The 25,900-nt window shown below is 44.3% G+C and overlaps 1 protein-coding gene across 1 annotated transcript; it reads right to left on the bottom strand.

Moving 5' to 3' along the window:
- Positions 1 to 1,270: 1,270 nt before the first annotated feature.
- Positions 1,271 to 25,534, bottom strand: LOC142012638 (uncharacterized). The gene is made up of 7 exons (XM_074993262.1): positions 25,383 to 25,534; positions 18,702 to 19,250; positions 17,665 to 17,691; positions 10,789 to 11,808; positions 9,752 to 9,778; positions 7,527 to 7,588; positions 1,271 to 6,002 (listed from the first exon to the last, which is right to left on the bottom strand). The coding sequence occupies exons 1-7, from the start codon at positions 25,474 to 25,476 to the stop codon at positions 5,970 to 5,972; spliced, it is 1,812 nt and encodes a 603-aa protein (XP_074849363.1). The 5' UTR covers positions 25,477 to 25,534; the 3' UTR covers positions 1,271 to 5,969.
- Positions 25,535 to 25,900: the final 366 nt, after the last annotated feature.

Here is a 25,900-nt window from a genome sequence, read left to right as displayed (position 1 = left end):
GGTCAATGAGAAAAGCTCCCCCGTCAACTTCCCTTATGCCTCGTGAATGTGAGATGTATCGGGGTCGATGGGGGAGTCCTCAGCGTTCAAGTGAGCAGGTTCTTATTAGATCCCCTACCTTGAATCCCGCCAACTCTCAAGTAAGCATAGACAAAGCCTATTGTAGATTGCTGCTCTGATCGAAAGATACAGGGAAAGTGCATTGGACATTTTTGACAGTTTAGCCACAGTACAATGGACCACTAAATCCAAGTTAACTTATGCTTAATTTATATGGCACAATGTCATTGGCTTGAATTGGAATATTCATGTGTAAAGTTAAGCAGATGTATGAAGGTTTGCAGAACTGGGAGCTTAGCTAACCATACAGGGTCAGCTACACAAAGTACTGTGAAATGCACAAAACAACCAAAAGAAATTACGGCGCAATGGCACATGTCTGCCAAGCTGGGTCTCCGGATCTGGAAGTTTTTGTGTTGGCGGAGGCGGAATGAAATCTATGTGGGCCCTGTGCTTCGGCCACTACATTGGGGGAGGTCTTTCCTTAGGAAGTCACTTCACGCAGGCTGTTTTGGGAGGGAGTGATGGCTGGCAGGAGGCTTCAGTGGACCCATGAAGGAGGGGCAAGGTGAGACACCTTCCTCTCCCGGTACCACACAGGGGAGGCTGGAATCTGAGAAGAATTGAATTCACGAATGTTAAAGCCGTGAATGTCACAACCTTGCTGTACACAAATTTTTTTCTATCTTCTCTTTTAGTTACAGTAGCCTTACTTTTAACAATTGTAGATCAAAGCAAAACAAAAGGAAAACCCTACACCTCAGACAGTTAGTGATTTAAAAAAAAATCCCTTAAGACAGAGAGGGTAAGTACATTCTTTGCAGAATTTAGTGTAATTTGTATGTCTGGGCATCTCGCAGTTACAATGTTGGGTGCATTAGGAATGTCCATGAAAAATAAATTGTTGGACTGAATCATTGCTGGGTTATAAATGTGTAAGTAGCTTTCATGTGTACTCTTGCTCTGAGAGTACTAAGGGTCCACCTGCCGCTGGGACCTTGGCCGTGATATCATTTCTATTTGACAGCATAAGGGATGGAAGTGAATATCAAGGTCACAGTTTGGTCACCTTCTGGGAATTAGTGTTAAGTTTTTTCCTTTCTGTTCAGAATGTTTTATTTAAGATGACACGGTACGTATAATTTTCTAGAAACACCAGAAACAAGTCTTGTACCCATATTTATTGCCTGTGACATGTAGAAAGAATTTGTTTTGTTGCTAGAGCTGGTTGACTTATTTTATTGCAGAGGAACCAGCATTCTTTTTCTCTTCATTTTGCAAATTTTACACAGAATGATTTGGATTTCTCCTAACGTACATATTATACTGGAATGTGTGCATGAATAAAATACGACAAACCATATTTAACTTTGAATAGTTCAGCTATTTGATAGTCATTATTTTTCATGTAGAACCGATCACCTAAGTCATATAGTATTGATTTTGATTGTTCACTGAATGCAAACATTTTACATAGGACACTAAGAAATGGAGGACACAAATATTCAATAGCAAATACTCCTATTAGTACACAAATAATATTGTTTACATAAAGTACAGCCATTCCAGAAACATTTGCAAAAGGAAACACCATGCCTGCAAGTGCTAGTAAACAGCAAATAAGAAAGGACACAAATATGGCTGATCTGAATTCCTGGTGTGTGAACAAATAGCTGTGAACCTGCTTCTGCAACATTTAAACCAGCAATATGGGACCATACAGCGCAACAAATTCTAGTTAAACATGTAAGTGTATGCTTAACTTCCAATTATTCCAAACTAAATATGTCATTTCTTTAACCAAATATCCTGAAATCTGCAAATCTCTATCTCAAGCAAAAACAAAATGACAGACTGCTCTTCCAAAACTACTTATTCTTTTTGTGGAAATGAAAATATAATTATAATTGCAGTTTTAATAGGACTCAACTGAAACAAAATTCTTGTAATGAGCTCATCCTTAAATCAGAACATGTTTACACAAAAGGAAGGTTTTAGCTATCATTCATTAAGCCAACAGGGGGAAAATGGATAACATTTTCATTTACTCTTTTGTGTTATCAGTCTCATAGACTGTGCCTACTTCGAAGGGAGGATGGTTAGTAGGGTGTTGGGAGATAGCACTTCGTTAAGCTAACTCGCCCCCTGCGGCAACTCCGAAGTGTTAAACTTCAAAGTGCTGGCTTGCTTGTAGCCACAGCTAACCCACCGATACTTTAAATTGCCTGGGCAACTTCAAAGTCCCCTTACTCCTCAAAATTTTGACACTTTAGGAAGACCTTGTGACCCAAAGCATTTCAAAAGAGAGGAGGTTCTGCCCTGGGAAAAATGCACCCCTCCATCCTCCCAAAATTTTGAGGAGTAAAGGGACTTCAAAGTTGCCCAGGCACCAGCCCGGGAGGGGGTTGGGAGGAGGGAGAGAGGGGCAGCGTTAGCCGCGACTACACACATGCCGGCACTTTGAAGTTTAATGCTTCGGAGTTGCCACGGGGGAGAATTAGCTTAACGAAATGCTGCATATGCAGCACAGCACTTCATTAATAATCTCCTGACACCCTAGTTACCATCCTCCCTTTGAAGCAGGGAGGTAGTGTAGCCAAGCCCATACTGATCCACTGAAATAAAAGGTAAAATTCCTCTTTCCCTCAATGCTGCAGAACTTTGCACCTCTATGGTACAGATATCATCTACTCTTCCTCTCATGCAAGGAACTTCTATGCTTTAGATTTTGCAGCCTCATAGAAGGTTGATTACTTGTTGAAAGCTGTTATAAAGCAATTCCATACTCTTATTAAGACAGAAGATATCAATCTGAGCAGATTTCGAAACTGGACCAAACCTCTGATTAGGTTTTCTGTATAAGACATTTGGCAAGGTGCCTGTTAACGTTAGCACCTCAGTCTTTATCCTCACAAGACCTCTGTGGGGAACAGAGGCCTAGAGAGACTTCGTAGCTTGCCTAAAGGCCACACAGGAAGTCTGGGTGGAACAGGGATCTCCCAAGTGCTGGCTTAAAACCATACCTGCTGGATTAGCCTGCCTCACACCTTGCCACTTTATGCCAACTTCACATCAAAGACTAAGTATACAGATTCTGTACTTACACCGCACAGTACTTAATCATGTGTCATTCCATTGACACAAGCAGGTAAATTTAGGTGCTGCCTACTCAGAGTAGGATAGTGGAATAACACCCTTACATTGTTCTATAAAATTCAGGAAATTCAAGATATCTAGCCTTTGAGTCATATTGTTGTTATGAAGCACAGCAGCTGAAAGACATCAATTAAAGCCATAATTCCTACTCTATAAAGAGTTTCTAATTTACAGCTTGCACATATAGGGGCCAGACTATGCTTTTATACTACATTTCGCACAGATATATCTTTGTTAATTCCAATGGAGACATTCTTGATGTATAGGTGGTATAAGAGGAGAGGTAGACTGGCTCGTGTATGACAAAGGGCTTTTCCATCTAGGATTATACAAACCTGATTGGTATTTAGCAAAGGAAAGAAACCACACTGTTTTCTTACTTTGTGTTTATAAGACTGTAAACATGGTATACAGAATCAGGGGGTTCCATGTTAAAACTACACACTCTTTTATAGCATTCAATGAACAAATACAACACTTTGGCTGTGTCTCCACTTGCACTCCTCTTTGAAAGAGGTGTGCAAATGAGGGCAATCAAAAATGCAAATGAGGTGCGGATTTACATATCTTGTGCCTCATTTGCCTATTCTTCTTTCAAAAGAGGGTCTTCAAAAGAAGAAAAAGCATGTAGATGCTGTGCTTCGACAAGTAAACTTCATTTGCAAAAGAACCCTTCTTCCCATTAAAAAAGAGAAGAAGGGTTCTTTTGAAGATGGGGATTACTTTTAAAAGAGCCGCATCTACACTGCTCTTCTTCTCTTGAAAGAATATGCAAATGAGGTGCAGATATGTAAATCTGCACCTCATTTGCATTTTTATTGCCCTCAGCTGGATACCGCTGTTGAAAGAGGAATGCAAGCGTAGACACAGCCTTTGTGTTATTGCGGATATACATTTGCTGATTAACTGATAAGAAACAGTGGAAAGGTGTCTCCAGAAATATGGGACCAGTTCCTAAACCCAGCAAGCTGTATCAGTTTGTACCCACAGAGGTTCTGGTCCCTTCACTTCACATTTTCTGATTTCAGTGAGCTTAACATGTCAGTCTTAACACTGCATCACCATCAGTTACACTGTCAATAGAAATGCACTGTGCTGAGATTCACTTTTACTTAGTTCAGTTATGATAAAACAAACTGCATTAAAAGAATGAAGGGCTAGAATATCGCCAGCTTTTAGGCAGATGATTGGTTGGAGCAGGGGCATGTGGAGTTTGCCTCTTACTCTTTCAGGGTTCCCACATAAGGGCCCAGAAAGATCCCAGTCCCTATATTCAGGGAGAGAGAGGGACTGCTCCTTTCTGCTGTGTACCATCAGGCCCACAAATCCCCTAAAGCAGGGATTCCCAGTCTATGGGTCAGGGCCCACACATGGGTCACCATTAGATTTTTCTAAGGGGCCCTGGGTAGGCTTTTAAGGAGCTATTTGTATCTACTTGGCTCCTCATCCCTGCCTTATGGTGCTGAAATGGAACTCAATTTAATTGGTTTAACAGCCGGCAGGAGGGATCCAGCCATTAAACCAATTAAACTGAGTGCCATTTAAGCCTGCAGGGCAGGGAACTGCCCTGCTGCAGTTGGGGGAAGGGAGGAGAAGGGCTGTGGGGAGCCAGGCAGATAAGGAGGCGGCCCAGCGAAGGAGCAGCAGGGGCAGCACAAGCAGCTTGGAACTCTCCTCTGAGGTTGGGGGGGCGGGGTGGGAGGGTTAGACAGTTTTACACCTGTGGACGGAGGGGGCTGAGAGCCTGTTGGGGCTCCACACCCCAGCTGGATCCCACCATGTTGCTGTGGAGGGGGGAGTCTCCCTGCCCCCCCTCCCTGCCTGGGACCTTGTGGCTGGTGCTGCCAGCCAGGGCTAAGCACCCCAGCTGGCTTCAAGCTGAGGGGCTGTGGGGTTCCCCCTAGCCTGTCCCAGCCAGGGCTCCTATGGCTGGTGCAGCCACTCAGGGCTAAGTGCCCCAGATGGTTTCAAGCGATGGTGCTATGGGGGTTCCCCTGCACACTGCCCAGGGATCCCATGGCTGGCACTGCCAACCACAGCTCCGTGCCCCAGCCAGCTCCCAGATGCAGGGCTAGCAGGGTCCCGGCCCTGGTTTAGGGAAATCTTATGCCCTGGTTGGGGATCCTGTGGGTGGGATTGCATCTCCTGCATATGTTTTCCAAAATTCTGGCAACCCTAGCTGAGAGGGGTTTAAGCCTGGGGGTGCGGGGGGGGGAAGTCTGGGGCTGAGAGGGGTTTAAGCTGGGGTGGGAGGGGTGCATTTTTCCTAGGGGAGAACCTCCTCTCTTTTGCATTGCCTTGGGTCACAAGGTCTTCCTGAATTGTCAAAATGGATCCCCGTCTCGAAGCAGTTGGGAACTGCTACCCTAAAGGGAGCAGGGAGGGCAAGAAGAGGAAGGGCTGTGGCGTGTTTCTTCTGCATGCTGGACAGCAGTTATGCCTCCCCCACACGCTGATGCAGAAGTGTGCCCAAATGGTGGAATTTGGCCCTTAACTAACTCACTAAAAGGGATCTTTTTTCCATGAGCAAACAGGCACAGGCAATGACTAGGGATTTGTAGAAGCCAGCACCAATCAATCTCTGCTGATTATTGTGATTAGCTTTGGGACACACTAAATGTGCCATTTAAAAAGCAGCTTACACAACTGAGCGTGCCATTTTCTGGAATTGCGGGGATCTCTCTGAATTTCAACCTGTTTTAATATCCCTGAAGATTCAGCCCTATGAAGTCTTATTGTGACATCTAAAATGGTTAAGTCCGAGTGCCTTCATTTCTTCTCTTTATCTGAAAATGATACAAAAACAGAACATACTGAAAGTTCACATGAATTGAGAATAAGATGGTTCACACACTCCATTGTGGCATGTAACAGAATCAAATACAAAATAAGGCCCATCAGCCCAGATTCAGAAATGATTCTGAGTCCCACAGGTCTTAATGTGGCATCGTTCTAGTGCTGCAGCCAAATGACTTTGTCTGAGTCTCATTTGGAGGTTGAGGGTGTTGGGACATGAAGTTGAAACTGGAGAAAATTTTGGCATGAACGCTTGCGAAGCGCACAGTTCTAGTAGGTAGGTTCTTCACACTGCTCAGTTTTAGTTATATCATGTCATGTTAAAATGGTTCACACTTCATCATTTCTGTACAGTAAACCCTCAAGACATGCAAGTTGCTCGTGTCTTGAGTTAATGCGACTGCTGTCCCTGACAGGAGCAGTTTTCTGTCAGGGGCAGCAGCTGCGAGTCAGGCTGCTCTCCCTTACAGGAGAGGTTTCCCAGTCTCCGGAGTGGTGGAGAGATGGGAACTAGGCGGCAGCCTGGCTCCCAGCTCCCCTCCACTTGCAGATCTAGGAAACTGAGCAGGGAAGCAGCCCTGGTTTGTTTGCTGGCTCCAAGGAGCAGAGGGGAGCTGGAAGCCAGGCTGCCCCTGGTTCCTTCCTCCCCTCCACTGGCTGGAGCCAGGAAACTTAACAAGGCTGCTGCCCTGCTCAGTTTCCTAGATCTGCAAGTGGAGGGGAGCTGGGAGCCAGGCTGCTGCCTGATTCCCAGCTCCCCATCACTTGCAGGACCCGGGAAACTGACCAGCTGCCCCCTGGCTTCCTTCTTGTTCCAGGCTCTCTGCCACTCTGGAAGCCAGGAAATAGACCAGTCCTACTGGGATGGTCAGTTTCCTGTCTCCTGCAAGCTCTGGGAGCCAGGAACCAGGCTGCAGCTTGACTTGAATAAAAATTTGAGTTACGCAGAAATGCAACCCCTGTGTAACTTGAAGGTTTACTGTAGTTGTCAATTTTTTTTTTAATATTAAGGCTACAGATAAAAGGCTTGAAATGCTAATGTGCCAAAATATTAAATTTCCATGTGTCTTTCCTATCATGCTCAGACAATTATAGAGGTAGTCGAAACTGGATAGCCTACATTCTCTTAGCCTCAGTGACATTTTCAGATGGACTGTCATCTGCTGATGTAGAACCTCTGGTGATATAAAAATAGCTCAGAAGGGGTTAGCGTTGCAAACCAGGGATTACCATTAGCCCAAAAGTGCCTAGTATTAGCCAGGAGTGTTGTGTAACCAAGAGAGCAGGAAATACATAGCTCCTAAAAGGATTAAGGATGTTGTCCACTGATAGACTCTCAGGAGAAGATCAAGTCATGGGAGAATGAACAGTGCAAAGCCAAGAAGTCGCTGTAGAAATTTTTAAAACATTTTGAATATATAATAGAATCACAAAAATATCAATATCTAAATGTAAAATAAATATTTATAAGACCTAAATAAAGATAAAAATAAATATGAAAAGTTTACACTTACTTTTTTTTTTATAACTCGGCTACCAATAAAGCCCAGAAGAATCACAATGCCACTTCCTACCACTGAGTAAGCAAAACAAATAGCACCAATTACTATGAGTCAACAGGAAAGGGAACAAAACAAATGCATCCATTTGTGGGACATAATAGCACAAAATAGAACAAGTATATCATATAGTGAAATCTTGGCCTTCAACTGAAAGTGAAACATTACAAAAAATCTTGATGAGCACAGAAATCAACATGGTGACTATGCCTGCCTTCGCAGGTCAGGTCAGGCTCATCATACGATTTCCTCTACACACTTACCAAGCTCATCCTTGAAGACACTCAGGCTGTCTAGACTGCAGGGTTTTGCGGACAAAATGGCTGTTTTGTTGACAAAACTCGGGGCCTAGCCATATTGAAAAGTGCTTCCTGTCGACAGTAAATTGACAGACTGGAGCGGTTTTGTCCACGGCCGTACCCCGCGTACTACGAGGAGGAATGCCACTGTGGAGATACATCTGTCCATAAAAGTCAGGTGTGGGCATAATGGATGGTCTTCTGTCATCAGAAGAGGCCTCCAGGATGCTATAGAAGTGGCTCAGTGGACAGCCTGTCCACAGCAATCAGCGCTCTATGTTTGCTGCCTCCAGGCCCTCTTAAAGCTGCAGGGAGGCAGGAGAGCTCCACAGCAAGGAGCTGAGCATGGGAGCACCTGTGTGCTTCACGGCCTTCCCCAGCGTGCTCTCACAGCCACACCTGGGAACATTATGGCTGAGCCACAGGCCCCCCCCGCCCCCCCGAGTCTCCCCTGGGCCTTCAAGGAAGCAATCCGAGGGGCCCCAGGACCCTCCCCAGGGCGCAAAGAAGTGGGCATCCCCCTGGTCTGGTCCAGAGATCCAGGCCGTTCTGCTGTTGTAGCCCCATGTGGAAAGTAGGAGTTTATATAGCTTATAGTCCTTTTTCTTCTGTAGAAAAGAGGAATGTGCATTGTAAATCTCCTGTCTTGTTTTAATAAAGGTTTGCATGGAAGGTTGTTGATTTATGAGGGTCTCCAGATTTGAGAGCTCTCTTTTGACCGTTTCCTGTTTGCTGTACAGGATGCTGATCAGGTGGTTCCTCAGTTTCTATAATCTGTGCAGTATGTTGATTTCAGTGGGTTTTTCACCTTCAGTCCTTTTCACAGGACCTAACCTCAACCACACCATCAGAGGCTGCTTCACCTGCACATCTACTAATATAATATATGCCATTATGTGCCAGCAATGCCCCACTGCAATTTACATTGGCCAAACTGGACAGTCTCTATGTAAAAAAATAAGTGGACATAAATCTGATGTCAGGAACAGTAATGTACAGAAACCTATGGGAGAGCACTTCAGTCTCCCTGGACACTCAGTAACAGATCTAAAAGTAGCAGGCCTAAAACAAAGATGTTTCAAAAATTAAATGGTGAGAAAAATCTCTGAGCTGCAATTTATTTGCAAATTTGACTCCATAAACCAAGGATTAAACAGTGACTGGGAGTGGCTGGCTCCTTACAAAAGCAGCTTCTCTGCCCTGGGTGTTAACATCTCCACATTAGATGCTAACAATGGGCCACATCCCACCCCCACCATTTGGTCCGACTTGTTTTTTGCTCTTTTGATACCTACTAATGATAATGGGCTATTTCCACCCTGACTGAATAGACCTTGTCAGTTCTGGCCCTCCCTTCTACTGGGAACCCACTCTTTAAATACCCTCTGAATGCCCCCCCCCCCCCCCCCCCCGCATCTGATGAAGCGGGTCTTTGCCCCAGAAAGCTTATGCTCCAAAATATCTGTCAGTCTATAAGGTGCCACAGGACCTCTTATTGTTTTCTAAGAGCCCAGTAAGCAGTGGAAGTGTTGGTGATGTGTTAGACAATATTGACCTCCCGTTGTCTGGCAAATTCTCTTGTTCAGTACTGACTGGGGCCTGAGGGTGCCGGACGAGAGAGGGTCAACCTTTACTTCAGGAGATGCTGCCTGCTGATATAGCACAGTGGCATTTTTATTAGTCAGATGCTTACACAACAGCTATATTAAGGTTTGTGTTTAAATAGAAAAGGACCTTAAAAAATTTCCATCATACACACATTTCCTTTCAAGCCATCGTGGGCATGCAATATAATTTCTCTGGTTCAAAACTAGCAATGGTAAAAGAAACCCACATGACAGAAAGAAAGTGGAAATACATATATTAAGGTTGATTACATACCTGATGCAGGTATTAGCAGTCCTTTGCCTATGAAAAATAAACAAATACAACAATTTTAATTTTGAGGGGGAAAATAGGCTGTTTAGCAGCAGAGCCCTAGTCTTTTTTGTTTGTACAGTGTCTAGGTGAGGTGGGAGTTACCACAACAAATAATAATAGGTAATTTATCTGCCACACACAGTAATTTCCCTTCCAGCAATTAATTATTGTGTACTTCTAATTGCTGACCACTTTGCTTTTACGCTGCATCCCATTTCCCCCTCCTGCCATATATCTTTTGTCTAGATTGCTAGTTAATTGAGGGACAGGGATCATCTCTTAAGTGTTTACACAGCTCTTAGTTCAATGAGGCTTGACTCTTGAAAGTTGCTTTCCCTTCCAATGCAATACAAATATCTATTCATTATAATCCATTACTAATGAGCAAAGTTGCCTCTGACTTTTTCCATCCATGTGCAGCTTTTTTTCCATCTATGTGCAGAATAAATTTTGTGTGCACCAAGGCACATGTGAGTGTGCACCCCTAGCAGAAACACAAAACCTAGCGGTGAGCGCTTGGCACCTGACACTGTCCGAAGAGGCTGCACAGCTTCCAGGGAACACTGCTAATGAGCTAAAGCTGGTCTTCATACCATGGGGCAAGGGGAGAGGCACATGATAGCTCATCTTTATGTTAGGCCACAGGATTTAGTTTATCATTTCAGACTATGTCCCATCTCCTTGTTTTAAATCCCAAGTAGAACTGGTTGGAACTGGCAACATTTTCCACACAATAATTCAAAAGAAACAAAAATAATATACTGACAATTTTTCACAAAAATTGCCTAGCTCTTCACCAAAATACTGAACCCCTCTTTATTTTATTTATTACTAGCTATTTATTTGCGATTTTGGTGACATCGATAGCTTGGGGAGCTTATTCCCCAACCTGAAACATTTCTGCAGCTGCTCTTCAAAAGAACAAGCTTTAATAATAAGGAAAAAAAAGTTTTCAACAATCTTTTCTGAAGGGTGTTGGCTGTTAATCCGCGACTGACCTCTAGGCTCTGCAGGACCACTCAAATTCACCATTGTGGTCACAGTCCCTGGCCCTGCCATGCTGGCCTTTCCGACGCCAGTCTCTGCGCTGGCCTTCATCGTGCCAACCTCCGCTCTGGCCTTTGCCGTGCTGGCTGCCATTCCTGCCGCTGTGCTGGCCTTTGGTGTGCCGGCCACCACTATGCTGGCCTCCACCATGCTGGTGTCTGTGCTGGCCTTTGTTGTGCCGGCCTCTGTGCTGGCCTCCGCTGTGCTGGTGTCTGTGCTGGCCTTTCTTGTGCCGGCCTCTGTGCTGGCCTCTGCTGTGGCCTTCACTGTGCTGGCCTCCGCTGTGCTGGTGTCTGTGCTGGCCTTTCTTGTGCCGGCCTCTGTGCTGGCCTCTGCTGTGGCCTTCACTGTGCTGGCCTCCGCTGTGCTGGTGTCTGTGCTGGCCTTTCTTGTGCCGGCCTCTGTGCTGGCCTCTGCTGTGGCCTTCACTGTGCTGGCCTCCGCTGTGCTGGTGTCTGTGCTGGCCTTTCTTGTGCCGGCCTCTGTGCTGGCCTCTGCTGTGGCCTTCACTGTGCTGGCCTCCGCTGTGCTGGTGTCTGTGCTGGCCTTTCTTGTGCCGGCCTCTGTGCTGGCCTCTGCTGTGGCCTTCACTGTGCTGGCCTCCGCTGTGCTGGTGTCTGTGCTGGCCTTTCTTGTGCCGGCCTCTGTGCTGGCCTCCACCATGCTGGTGTCTGTGCTGGCCTCTGCTGTGGCCTTCACTGTGCTGGTGTCTGTGCTGGCCTTTGGTGTGCTGGCCTCTGCTGTGGCCTTCACTGTGCTGGCCTCCACCATGCTGGTGTCTGTGCTGGTCTTTGTTGTGCCAGCCTCTGCGCTGGCTTCTGCTGTGCTGTTCTCTGTGCTGCCCTTTGGTGTTGAGGTCTCCATGTTGACCTCTAGCATGGTGGCCTTTGTGTTGGCCTCCACGCTGGCCTCTGCAGTGATGGTCACTCTGTTGATGGTCATCATTAGGAGCTCCATCAATAGCATCCTTTCTATAAAACCAAGTGCACGCAGGATGTTAAAAGAAAACAGTTATTTATCACTGGGGGCGGGGGGCTGAAGTACTGCCTTGTATTAAGACGGCTTGATACCTTACTTATGAGATTCTGGTTCTACCTGCTTTTATAATTTTGCCATACTTTAATGATTCAGGGTGAAGGCTTTTTTTTTTTTTTTCCATATATAAAAGCATTTTCAGCTGAAATGGTTTAGCCATTTATAGAACAAGGTTAAGGACGAAAATGCATCATTTTACCCATGGGCAAAATAGTCTTACATAGGCTGTTAATTAATCGCAGTTAACTTCAGTGATTAACCCAAAAATTAATTGTGCTCAATTGCAGTTGTAAGCAGACTGGTAAAACATAGACTCACAACTGAGATGTATGAAATATTTTGGATGTTTTTCTATATTTTCAACTATATGGATTTCAGTTACAACACAGGATACAAAGTGTACAGTACTTTACATGATTTTGGATACATATATTTCCATTGAAAAAAGATAAACAAGCTCAGTCTCGTCATGAAAGTGCAACTCACATATGTAGCTTTTTGGGGGTGGTTACGTACCTACACTCAAAAACTGCTTACAGTAAACCCTCGATTTACGTGGAGGTTGCACCCTGGGCAACCTCCACATAAATCAAATTTTGTATAAATCGGGGGAGGGAGGGAGGGAGGGTTGGGATTATCTGCAGAATTTCCCTAGCTGGGGGAAGCAGGTGGCTGGAGCCTCTGTTCCAGCAGCTAGTTGTGCAGTGCAGCCACGGTGTCCTTGCCCTCCCCCAGCCACAGCATGGCTTGGCTTCAGGGTTGCTCCAACTGCAGACACTCCAGCCGCAGTGCTGGAGCCCTGGATAGCTCCAGCCGCAGTGTGGGTCAGCCCCAGGGCTGCTCTGGTGGCAGCAGTTCCAGCTGCGGCATGGCTTGGCCCTGGGCAGCCCCGTCCGAGCTCGGCCCTCTCCACCTCGGTGTCAGAGCACCGGGCATCTGCAAGGCAAAAGGTGCTTCCTAAGGAACCCCTGAGCCAGCTGGCAGCGTGGGGTAAGCAGAGAGGTGGGGTACAATAAAGTAGGGTGCCCCCTGACTGACTTGTGTTAATATGAAAAACTGTAAGTTGAGTCTGCACAAAGCAAGGGTCTACCGTATTTACAATGTCACCAGGAAGTGAAACCAGGCATTTACATGGGACGTTTATCGTCAATATTGCATATTCATGTGCCAAATATATTAAATATTCATGTGTCTTTCATACTTCATTCACCGTTCCAGAGGTGATGACATGCGTTAAGAGAATAATTCAGGAATTAAATTTGTGACTCAACTCATTGGGGGAAGAACTACATATTTCCAGCTGTATTTTATCCACATTCAGCCATACATTTCATGCTATAGAATCTCTGGTGATGACTCAGGACATTTGCTTTAGGAACACATACATTGCAGATTTGACAAAACACATAGCAAGTAATGGCGTGAGATTTCTAAAGCTAACGACAGCACTCAAACCGATATTTAAGAATCTGAAATGCCTTCCAAAATCTGAGCAGTACAAGGTGTGGAGCACGTTTCAGAAGTTTTAAAAGAGCAACACTTGGCTGCAGAAATTACAGAACCGCACCACTGAAAAAGAAAATTAATCTTCTGCTGGTGGCAGCTGAGTCAGCATCATTACTGAGCAGAACCCATCATCAAAAGAACACATGTTCTCCGAAAGGGTGGTTGAAGCACAAATGGACATATGACTCTTTGGCACATCTGGCATTTAAATATCTTGAAACATTAGATACAAGCATGCGATGCAAATGTCCTTTCTCACTTTCAGGTGACATTGTGAACAAGAAGTGAGCTGCTTTATCTTTTGCAAATGTAAATAAACTGGCCTATTTTAGTGATCAGCTGAACAAGAAGTAGGACTGCATGGCTTGTAGGCTCTAAAGAGTTATATTGCTTTTATTTTTCAGTCCAGTTATTTTTACACATAATTCTACAATTACAGGTTCAAAGTGTTTATACTATAGTACTTGTATTAGGTGGATTTAATGTATTATGCTTTTACAGTGATAATATTTGTAATAAAAATAAACATATAGTAAGCAATTTACACTTTTTATTGTGTTGTAATTAAATTCAATATCTTTTAAAAGTAGGAAGCATCCCAAATATTTAAATAAATGGTATTCCAGTATTGTTTAAAGGTGTGGTTAATTGCACCATTAACTGTGATTAATTTTTTTAATCGCCTGACGACTGAAATCCTTACAATCTTCTCTTCTGGACAGTCTAGCACCCACATGCTTTGGAGCAAGAACCTGACATTTGGAAAGGGTCACACTAGTGCTGGGGTTGTGTCTCCTTCCATGTCTGTGAAAATCTGTCTGATCTGCCTGAGTTATAAACCACTGATGAAATCTCGGTTTGCACGTGTTCAGCAGCATCTCCTAACTCAGGGCTACAAAGACTGAGCAGGACCTGCCCATACTTGTTCCTACTGCCTACTGGGAGCTGCTGTGGTACCAGACAGCAGAACTATGAGCAGAAAGACTTCTCAATACTTGGTGGTGTTATGATGGTGCCCAGGAAGGGTGAAGTCGCCTGACCCAAATCCTGCAGGGCCAGAGATGGGCAAGCAGGGGCATCAGGAGCAAGCTGCAGCAATCTCCCTCTTACACCTGTAATTGTCAGGGGTACAGAACTCCTCCAGCCCCAGGGCTGCAGTGCTAGGGAGAGTGAGCTTATGCCAGCCCTGGGACTGTGGGAAGGGCAGCAAGCTCTGGCTAGAGTTGGGGCAGTGTGCGGGGGGGAGCGAGAATTGAGATCAGAGGCAGGGTGGGGAAGCTCCTGAAAGGGATCATAGTTATATTTCTGTGCACAACCCTGGGAGGTTTTGGGAATAACGTAGGAGTGGGGAGGAGACAAACTGTGGGGTACATGTTAAAGGACATGGGCAGATAAAACTACAGCAGACACAGAGACAGAAATATCTGGGACCACTATTATACACTCCCTTCCAGCACCTGATCTAGACGCAAGATTTCCTAATTCCATTGGTACCTAGCAAACAGCTGCAAAGCTCTGACGAAGCGTCATGTCCAGTTCCATCTGTTGCCTTGTTCACATAGAAGATAACCTGTTACTGCTCCCATGGATTCCATTGCTTCATATATTAAAGCTCTGGGCTGTGGCTCTTAGGGTTACAGCCCGGCTAATGACAGATAGGAGGCTCAGTATTGTTCCACAATCATTTTGTTGTGGTTTTTATGCCTGTGTTTTTAAAAGGATAAGAAACTGCATGCAAAAATCTAGGTTAAAATGTTAAAATTGCAAAGTCAAGCAGGCACAGTTCAGGTTTCTTATTCAACTTGAATTCGTCTTCCTTGAATGTAAGCACCATGATACACACTTCAATCACATATTACTATTTCTACGAGTCCCTTGTCTCATTTAGTATTTGCATAAGCGAAATTCATTATGAAGAACGGAAAAGGCGATGAAGAAAGAGAGAAATTAAGATAAACAGAGGGAAGGAAAAGTTAGATAAGTAGAAGGAAGAGAAAACAAACACTGGACTACAGTTTTAAGGCTGTGTCTACACTAGCTCCCTGCTTCGAAGGAAGGCTGGTAATTAGGGTGTTGGGAGTTTATTAATGAAGCGCTGCGGTGCATATCACAATGCCACTTGCTACCACTGAGTAAGCAAAACAAATAGCACCAATTACTATGAGTCAACAGGAAAGGGAACAAAACAAATGCATCCATTTGTGGGACATAATAGCACAAAATAGAACAAGTATATCATATAGTGAAATCTTGGCCTTCAACTGAAAGTGAAACATTACAAAAAATCTTGATGAGCACAGAAATCAACATGGTGACTATGCCTGCCTTCGCAGGTCAGGTCAGGCTCATCATACGATTTCCTCTACACACTTACCAAGCTCATCCTTGAAGACACTCAGGCTGTCTAGACTGCAGGGTTTTGCGGACAAAATGGCTGTTTTGTTGACAAAACTCGGGGCCTAGCCATATTGAAAAGTGCTTCCTGTCGACAGTAAATTGACAGACTGGAGCGGTTTTGTCCACGGCCGTACCCCGCGTACTACGAGGAGGAATGCCACTGTGGAGATACATCTGTCCATAAAAGTCAGGTGTGGGCATAATGGATGGTCTTCTGTCATCAGAAGAGGCCTCCAGGATGCTATAGAAGTGGCTCAGTGGACAGCCTGTCCACAGCAATCAGCGCTCTATGTTTGCTGCCTCCAGGCCCTCTTAAAGCTGCAGGGAGGCAGGAGAGCTCCACAGCAAGGAGCTGAGCATGGGAGCACCTGTGTGCTTCACGGCCTTCCCCAGCGTGCTCTCACAGCCACACCTGGGAACATTATGGCTGAGCCACAGGCCCCCCCCGCCCCCCCGAGTCTCCCCTGGGCCTTCAAGGAAGCAATCCGAGGGGCCCCAGGACCCTCCCCAGGGCGCAAAGAAGTGGGCATCCCCCTGGTCTGGTCCAGAGATCCAGGCCGTTCTGCTGTTGTAGCCCCATGTGGAAAGTAGGAGTTTATATAGCTTATAGTCCTTTTTCTTCTGTAGAAAAGAGGAATGTGCATTGTAAATCTCCTGTCTTGTTTTAATAAAGGTTTGCATGGAAGGTTGTTGATTTATGAGGGTCTCCAGATTTGAGAGCTCTCTTTTGACCGTTTCCTGTTTGCTGTACAGGATGCTGATCAGGTGGTTCCTCAGTTTCTATAATCTGTGCAGTATGTTGATTTCAGTGGGTTTTTCACCTTCAGTCCTTTTCACAGGACCTAACCTCAACCACACCATCAGAGGCTGCTTCACCTGCACATCTACTAATATAATATATGCCATTATGTGCCAGCAATGCCCCACTGCAATTTACATTGGCCAAACTGGACAGTCTCTATGTAAAAAAATAAGTGGACATAAATCTGATGTCAGGAACAGTAATGTACAGAAACCTATGGGAGAGCACTTCAGTCTCCCTGGACACTCAGTAACAGATCTAAAAGTAGCAGGCCTAAAACAAAGATGTTTCAAAAATTAAATGGCGAGAAAAATCTCTGAGCTGCAATTTATTTGCAAATTTGACTCCATAAACCAAGGATTAAACAGTGACTGGGAGTGGCTGGCTCCTTACAAAAGCAGCTTCTCTGCCCTGGGTGTTAACATCTCCACATTAGATGCTAACAATGGGCCACATCCCACCCCCACCATTTGGTCCGACTTGTTTTTTGCTCTTTTGATACCTACTAATGATAATGGGCTATTTCCACCCTGACTGAATAGACCTTGTCAGTTCTGGCCCTCCCTTCTACTGGGAACCCACTCTTTAAATACCCTCTGAATGCCCCCCCCCCCCCCCGCATCTGATGAAGCGGGTCTTTGCCCCAGAAAGCTTATGCTCCAAAATATCTGTCAGTCTATAAGGTGCCACAGGACCTCTTATTGTTTTCTAAGAGCCCAGTAAGCAGTGGAAGTGTTGGTGATGTGTTAGACAATATTGACCTCCCGTTGTCTGGCAAATTCTCTTGTTCAGTACTGACTGGGGCCTGAGGGTGCCGGACGAGAGAGGGTCAACCTTTACTTCAGGAGATGCTGCCTGCTGATATAGCACAGTGGCATTTTTATTAGTCAGATGCTTACACAACAGCTATATTAAGGTTTGTGTTTAAATAGAAAAGGACCTTAAAAAATTTCCATCATACACACATTTCCTTTCAAGCCATCGTGGGCATGCAATATAATTTCTCTGGTTCAAAACTAGCAATGGTAAAAGAAACCCACATGACAGAAAGAAAGTGGAAATACATATATTAAGGTTGATTACATACCTGATGCAGGTATTAGCAGTCCTTTGCCTATGAAAAATAAACAAATACAACAATTTTAATTTTGAGGGGGAAAATAGGCTGTTTAGCAGCAGAGCCCTAGTCTTTTTTGTTTGTACAGTGTCTAGGTGAGGTGGGAGTTACCACAACAAATAATAATAGGTAATTTATCTGCCACACACAGTAATTTCCCTTCCAGCAATTAATTATTGTGTACTTCTAATTGCTGACCACTTTGCTTTTACGCTGCATCCCATTTCCCCCTCCTGCCATATATCTTTTGTCTAGATTGCTAGTTAATTGAGGGACAGGGATCATCTCTTAAGTGTTTACACAGCTCTTAGTTCAATGAGGCTTGACTCTTGAAAGTTGCTTTCCCTTCCAATGCAATACAAATATCTATTCATTATAATCCATTACTAATGAGCAAAGTTGCCTCTGACTTTTTCCATCCATGTGCAGCTTTTTTTCCATCTATGTGCAGAATAAATTTTGTGTGCACCAAGGCACATGTGAGTGTGCACCCCTAGCAGAAACACAAAACCTAGCGGTGAGCGCTTGGCACCTGACACTGTCCGAAGAGGCTGCACAGCTTCCAGGGAACACTGCCAATGAGCTAAAGCTGGTCTTCATACCATGGGACAAGGGGAGAGGCACATGATAGCTCATCTTTATGTTAGGCCACAGGATTTAGTTTATCATTTCAGACTATGTCCCATCTCCTTGTTTTAAATCCCAAGTAGAACTGGTTGGAACTGGCAACATTTTCCACACAATAATTCAAAAGAAACAAAAATAATATACTGAAAATTTTTCACAAAAATTGCCTAGCTCTTCACCAAAATACTGAACCCCTCTTTATTTTATTTATTACTAGCTATTTATTTGCGATTTTGGTGACATCGATAGCTTGGGGAGCTTATTCCCCAACCTGAAACATTTCTGCAGCTGCTCTTCAAAAGAACAAGCTTTAATAATAAGGAAAAAAAAGTTTTCAACAATCTTTTCTGAAGGGTGTTGGCTGTTAATCCGCGACTGACCTCTAGGCTCTGCAGGACCACTCAAATTCACCATTGTGTTCACAGTCCCTGGCCCTGCCATGCTGGCCTTTCCGACGCCAGTCTCTGCGCTGGCCTTCATCGTGCCAACCTCCGCTCTGGCCTTTGCCGTGCTGGCTGCCATTCCTGCCGCTGTGCTGGCCTTTGGTGTGCCGGCCACCACTATGCTGGCCTCCGTGCTGGCCTTCACTATGCTGGCCTCCACCATGCTGGTGTCTGTGCTGGCCTTTGTTGTGCCGGCCTCTGTGCTGGCCTCCGCTGTGCTGGTGTCTGTGCTGGCCTTTGGTGTGCTGGCCTCTGCTGTGGCCTTCACTGTGCTGGCCTCCACCATGCTGGTGTCTGTGCTGGTCTTTGTTGTGCCAGCCTCTGCGCTGGCTTCTGCTGTGCTGTTCTCTGTGCTGCCCTTTGGTGTTGAGGTCTCCATGTTGACCTCTAGCATGGTGGCCTTTGTGTTGGCCTCCACGCTGGCCTCTGCAGTGATGGTCACTCTGTTGATGGTCATCATTAGGAGCTCCATCAATAGCATCCTTTCTATAAAACCAAGTGCACTCAGGATGTTAAAAGAAAACAGTTATTTATCACTGGGGGCGGGGGGCTGAAGTACTGCCTTGTATTAAGACGGCTTGATACCTTACTTATGAGATTCTGGTTCTACCTGCTTTTATAATTTTGCCATACTTTAATGATTCAGGGTGAAGGCTTTTTTTTTTTTTTTCCATATATAAAAGCATTTTCAGCTGAAATGGTTTAGCCATTTATAGAACAAGGTTAAGGACGAAAATGCATCATTTTACCCATGGGCAAAATAGTCTTACATAGGCTGTTAATTAATCGCAGTTAACTTCAGTGATTAACCCAAAAATTAATTGTGCTCAATTGCAGTTGTAAGCAGACTGGTAAAACATAGACTCACAACTGAGATGTATGAAATATTTTGGATGTTTTTCTATATTTTCAACTATATGGATTTCAGTTACAACACAGGATACAAAGTGTACAGTACTTTACATGATTTTGGATACATATATTTCCATTGAAAAAAGATAAACAAGCTCAGTCTCGTCATGAAAGTGCAACTCACATATGTAGCTTTTTGGGGGTGGTTACGTACCTACACTCAAAAACTGCTTACAGTAAACCCTCGATTTACGTGGAGGTTGCACCCTGGGCAACCTCCACATAAATCAAATTTTGTATAAATCGGGGAGGGAGGAAGGGAGGGTTGGGATTATCTGCAGAATTTCCCTAGCTGGGGGAAGCAGGTGGCTGGAGCCTCTGTTCCAGCAGCTAGTTGTGCAGTGCAGCCACGGTGTCCTTGCCCTCCCCCAGCCACAGCATGGCTTGGCTTCAGGGTTGCTCCAACTGCAGACACTCCAGCCGCAGTGCTGGAGCCCTGGATAGCTCCAGCCGCAGTGTGGGTCAGCCCCAGGGCTGCTCTGGTGGCAGCAGTTCCAGCTGCGGCATGGCTTGGCCCTGGGCAGCCCCGTCCGAGCTCGGCCCTCTCCACCTCGGTGTCAGAGCACCGGGCATCTGCAAGGCAAAAGGTGCTTCCTAAGGAACCCCTGAGCCAGCTGGCAGCGTGGGGTAAGCAGAGAGGTGGGGTACAATAAAGTAGGGTGTCCCCTGACTGACTCGTGTTAATATGAAAAACTGTAAGTTGAGTCTGCACAAAGCAAGGGTCTACCGTATTTACAATGTCACCAGGAAGTGAAACCAGGCATTTACATGGGACGTTTATCGTCAATATTGCATATTCATGTGCCAAATATATTAAATATTCATGTGTCTTTCATACTTCATTCACCGTTCCAGAGGTGATGACATGCGTTAAGAGAATAATTCAGGAATTAAATTTGTGACTCAACTCATTGGGGGAAGAACTACATATTTCCAGCTGTATTTTATCCACATTCAGCCATACATTTCATGCTATAGAATCTCTGGTGATGACTCAGGACATTTGTTTTAGGAACACATACATTGCAGATTTGACAAAACACATAGCAAGTAATGGCGTGAGATTTCTAAAGCTAACGACAGCACTCAAACCGATATTTAAGAATCTGAAATGCCTTCCAAAATCTGAGCAGTACAAGGTGTGGAGCACGTTTCAGAAGTTTTAAAAGAGCAACACTTGGCTGCAGAAATTACAGAACCGCACCACTGAAAAAGAAAATTAATCTTCTGCTGGTGGCAGCTGAGTCAGCATCATTACTGAGCAGAACCCATCATCAAAAGAACACATGTTCTCCGAAAGGGTGGTTGAAGCACAAATGGACATATGACTCTTTGGCACATCTGGCATTTAAATATCTTGAAACATTAGATACAAGCATGCGATGCAAATGTCCTTTCTCACTTTCAGGTGACATTGTGAACAAGAAGTGAGCTGCTTTATCTTTTGCAAATGTAAATAAACTGGCCTATTTTAGTGATCAGCTGAACAAGAAGTAGGACTGCATGGCTTGTAGGCTCTAAAGAGTTATATTGCTTTTATTTTTCAGTCCAGTTATTTTTACACATAATTCTACAATTACAGGTTCAAAGTGTTTATACTATAGTACTTGTATTAGGTGGATTTAATGTATTATGCTTTTACAGTGATAATATTTGTAATAAAAATAAACATATAGTAAGCAATTTACACTTTTTATTGTGTTGTAATTAAATTCAATATCTTTTAAAAGTAGGAAGCATCCCAAATATTTAAATAAATGGTATTCCAGTATTGTTTAAAGGTGTGGTTAATTGCACCATTAACTGTGATTAATTTTTTTAATCGCCTGACGACTGAAATCCTTACAATCTTCTCTTCTGGACAGTCTAGCACCCACATGCTTTGGAGCAAGAACCTGACATTTGGAAAGGGTCACACTAGTGCTGGGGTTGTGTCTCCTTCCATGTCTGTGAAAATCTGTCTGATCTGCCTGAGTTATAAACCACTGATGAAATCTCGGTTTGCACGTGTTCAGCAGCATCTCCTAACTCAGGGCTACAAAGACTGAGCAGGACCTGCCCATACTTGTTCCTACTGCCTACTGGGAGCTGCTGTGGTACCAGACAGCAGAACTATGAGCAGAAAGACTTCTCAATACTTGGTGGTGTTATGATGGTGCCCAGGAAGGGTGAAGTCGCCTGACCCAAATCCTGCAGGGCCAGAGATGGGCAAGCAGGGGCATCAGGAGCAAGCTGCAGCAATCTCCCTCTTACACCTGTAATTGTCAGGGGTACAGAACTCCTCCAGCCCCAGGGCTGCAGTGCTAGGGAGAGTGAGCTTATGCCAGCCCTGGGACTGTGGGAAGGGCAGCAAGCTCTGGCTAGAGTTGGGGCAGTGTGCGGGGGGGAGCGAGAATTGAGATCAGAGGCAGGGTGGGGAAGCTCCTGAAAGGGATCATAGTTATATTTCTGTGCACAACCCTGGGAGGTTTTGGGAATAACGTAGGAGTGGGGAGGAGACAAACTGTGGGGTACATGTTAAAGGACATGGGCAGATAAAACTACAGCAGACACAGAGACAGAAATATCTGGGACCACTATTATACACTCCCTTCCAGCACCTGATCTAGACGCAAGATTTCCTAATTCCATTGGTACCTAGCAAACAGCTGCAAAGCTCTGACGAAGCGTCATGTCCAGTTCCATCTGTTGCCTTGTTCACATAGAAGATAACCTGTTACTGCTCCCATGGATTCCATTGCTTCATATATTAAAGCTCTGGGCTGTGGCTCTTAGGGTTACAGCCCGGCTAATGACAGATAGGAGGCTCAGTATTGTTCCACAATCATTTTGTTGTGGTTTTTATGCCTGTGTTTTTAAAAGGATAAGAAACTGCATGCAAAAATCTAGGTTAAAATGTTAAAATTGCAAAGTCAAGCAGGCACAGTTCAGGTTTCTTATTCAACTTGAATTCGTCTTCCTTGAATGTAAGCACCATGATACACACTTCAATCACATATTACTATTTCTACGAGTCCCTTGTCTCATTTAGTATTTGCATAAGCGAAATTCATTATGAAGAACGGAAAAGGCGATGAAGAAAGAGAGAAATTAAGATAAACAGAGGGAAGGAAAAGTTAGATAAGTAGAAGGAAGAGAAAACAAACACTGGACTACAGTTTTAAGGCTGTGTCTACACTAGCTCCCTGCTTCGAAGGAAGGCTGGTAATTAGGGTGTTGGGAGTTTATTAATGAAGCGCTGCGGTGCATACGCAGCACTTCATTAAGCAAATTTCACCTCCTGTGGCAACTTCGAAGTGTTAACTTCGACGTGCCAGCTCGCATCTATCCATGGCTCACCTGTCAGTACTTCGAAGTGCTTGGGCAACTTCGAAGTCCCTTTACTCCTCAAAATTTAATATCAATAGCCACCACTAAGCCCCTATGGACTCCATTGACATCTCACTCTTGGTGGTTAAAACTGTGCTGGAGATACATTTTTTAGTTTGGGTCGTGGGGGTGAAGAGTATGCATAGAGACTGGTATTGTGAGCTTCCCTATTCATAGAGCTGAGGGGACCATTGCGATCATCTAGTCTGATCTCCTGTGTAACACAAGCCATAGAATTCTGCACCCCCCATTCCTTTGGCACTAAAGAGTAACATTTTAAAAAGCATCCAGTCTTAATTTTAAAAATTGCCAGGGATAGAGACTCCTCCCCCACCTTTGGAAAATAGTTCCAATGGGTAACTACCTTCACTACTAAACACGGACTTTGTTCGGGAGTTGTCAGTGGCTAGATTCAGAATATGCTCCACCCCTTTGCAGTCTGTGTATGTTGTTCAGTAGCAGAGAAAAATCATGTCTTGTCAGTGCTGCAAAGAAGAACAAGGGGGCTGGGAGACACAGCTTGTTCCATGACTATCTTTTAGGCAGTTCCACAGGGCAGTCCTCAGGGATGTGTAGTCAGGTGCACCTGCCTGCTCCTTTGAAAAGGAACAGCAAGTGCTCTGGAGTGCACTATGTGTGCTAGAAGGGAGACCATGTTCCCATGTGGCAGCTGGGTGCACGAGCCCAACCTCCCTTCCTAGCTCCTGTCTAAGGGCTAGGTGGAGTTCCTGAATACTACAGAATTTGTGAGGTGAGGGCGGAGGCAGTGAGTAAGGTCCCTTTTCTCCTCATGTTCACCAACACAGCTCACGGTAGGTTCTAGCCCTATGTAACCAAGGAGTCAAAACCGTGATTAAAATTCAGGGGAAAAAGGATTATTAGTTCTCACAAGTGCCAAACACAGCCATCCTTCAAGCACTGCATTTAAAAATCTTTCCTCAGACATGGCTTGTGGCAGGGTCACAGTCCCCTGCCATTCACCAGCAAATACTCCTTGTAAACTCCTAAATATTGAGCCCTAATAACATCACTAGTAAGAGTGAGTGGAAATTTCATGAGAGCTAGGGCTACACAGCAGGCACTATTTATCCCAAAATAACTGCCCCTGTCTATGCAGTGTACCTGTTGTCTCAGAACAGTTCACAAGATAATGGGTGCGCTATTCCAGCATCCCTGTAAACCTCACTGTATGAGGACTACCGGGATGCCTCAAAATAGGGCTTCATTCCAGCATGTAGCACCATTTAGACAGCGCCATATGCCCAAATAGCCTATTTTGAAATAGGCTCGAAATAAGGTTCTCAATTTGCAAAGCGCAAATTGCATAGCTTTTTTTGAGGTTAGGGCACCATCTAGACTTAGCCACAGAGAGGTACCAAGGTTTCTCACAGCAAAAGACTTCATTGCCTGCTGCGGCAATCAACAGCACTTTGGGATTTACAGCTGAGTGGACAAAGGTAGAGGAATGAAACTCCAAGAACATGAAGCCAATTGCTTCATGTCTAAATGGCCTGTGCTTACTTCCCCCATGAAAACATTTTTCCTGTTTTGCTTTAGTTCTAACACACAACACTGTGTGGGATTATCACTCTGCTTCCATCTGGAAAGAAAAATACCCGTATAGCTGCAGTTTGTCACCACTATGCTACACATATTGAGAGTTAATTTAGCAAGCAGTTAGTTAACGTTTGCGTGTGCTTCATACTATTGAAAATAAAATGTTTAAAGTTGCAAAAAGATGGTGGTGGCTGTCTTGTGCTTCCACTGAATTTCTTTTTAAATAGCATGCCTCCATTGTTGGTTTGAGATTAATCACTACAGAGGTGCCATGTACATTACACTTGCAAAATAACTATGTTTTGCCACACCATTCCATGAGTGCTATCACAGTGATTACAAAACCTGATTGATGGAGGTATAATATATACAGCAATACTTCTAAAAACAAGCAGTCCTGTAGCACCTTAAAGACTAACACATTATTTGGAAGTGGGAGGTATTTTTAAGCCATTTATAGAGAAGTATATTCATTATTTTTATGAAATGCTGACTACTTTGGAAGAGACTTGGCTCCAGTGATTAGGACTGCTTGTTTTTGTCTGAAGCTACTGACGAACACGGATAGCCCTCTGAGCCTATTCAGCAATACTTCTAGCACTACAATATGTTAATACACAGTGGTTAAACATCAGTATGCTATTGCTACTGACTGATATTTAACACAGATCTAATAGGGATCCAGTATGTCTACACAAAATCAGGAGGTGAGTTAAAGCAAAAGCGATAATTTATAACCAACAAGAAAACAAGTAAAAAGAACAAAAAACGTTCACTCACCTGACACTAACAGAATAAAAGGAAGTATAGGAACAAAGGGAATACTTTTGCACAGCTTCATTTCTTCTGTATTTCTAACCACAGGAAAAAGCATCCAGAAAAGCAAACCAAACCACCTTGCTTTGTTTCTTCCAACCAGCAAACGATATTTGATTTTGATGCACGCAGGCAACCGACTAAAGCTCGCTATCTCTCTGTCCCTGTGGCTGCCTGAGGTTCTAATCAGTCATTAAGGAGGACAAGTTAAAAAACAAAATATCTGGTGAAAATGGCTAATGCCTCATACTGGATGAAGAGCTTTGAGAGTTCAGAAATTTCATAACAATTTCATACAGTGAATTTCCAAGTGAACTGTGCAGAACTTATGAAAGTTATGAAACGACCAAGTGAAGGGAAAAATCACACGTAAAAATGGGCTCTGGGCTGTATAATCATTCAGTATTGTTTTAATTATAAAGACTGTATAATGATATTTAATACTTTTTTGAGTGATTCTTGCCCTAGGTCTCATAGCACTT

The sequence above is a fragment of the Carettochelys insculpta genome, chromosome 4, assembly GCF_033958435.1.
Source record: "Carettochelys insculpta isolate YL-2023 chromosome 4, ASM3395843v1, whole genome shotgun sequence".
Lineage (NCBI taxonomy): Eukaryota > Metazoa > Chordata > Testudines > Carettochelyidae > Carettochelys > Carettochelys insculpta.
Note: the sequence above shows the minus strand (reverse complement) of the source record. Positions and strands in the feature narration are given on the sequence as shown.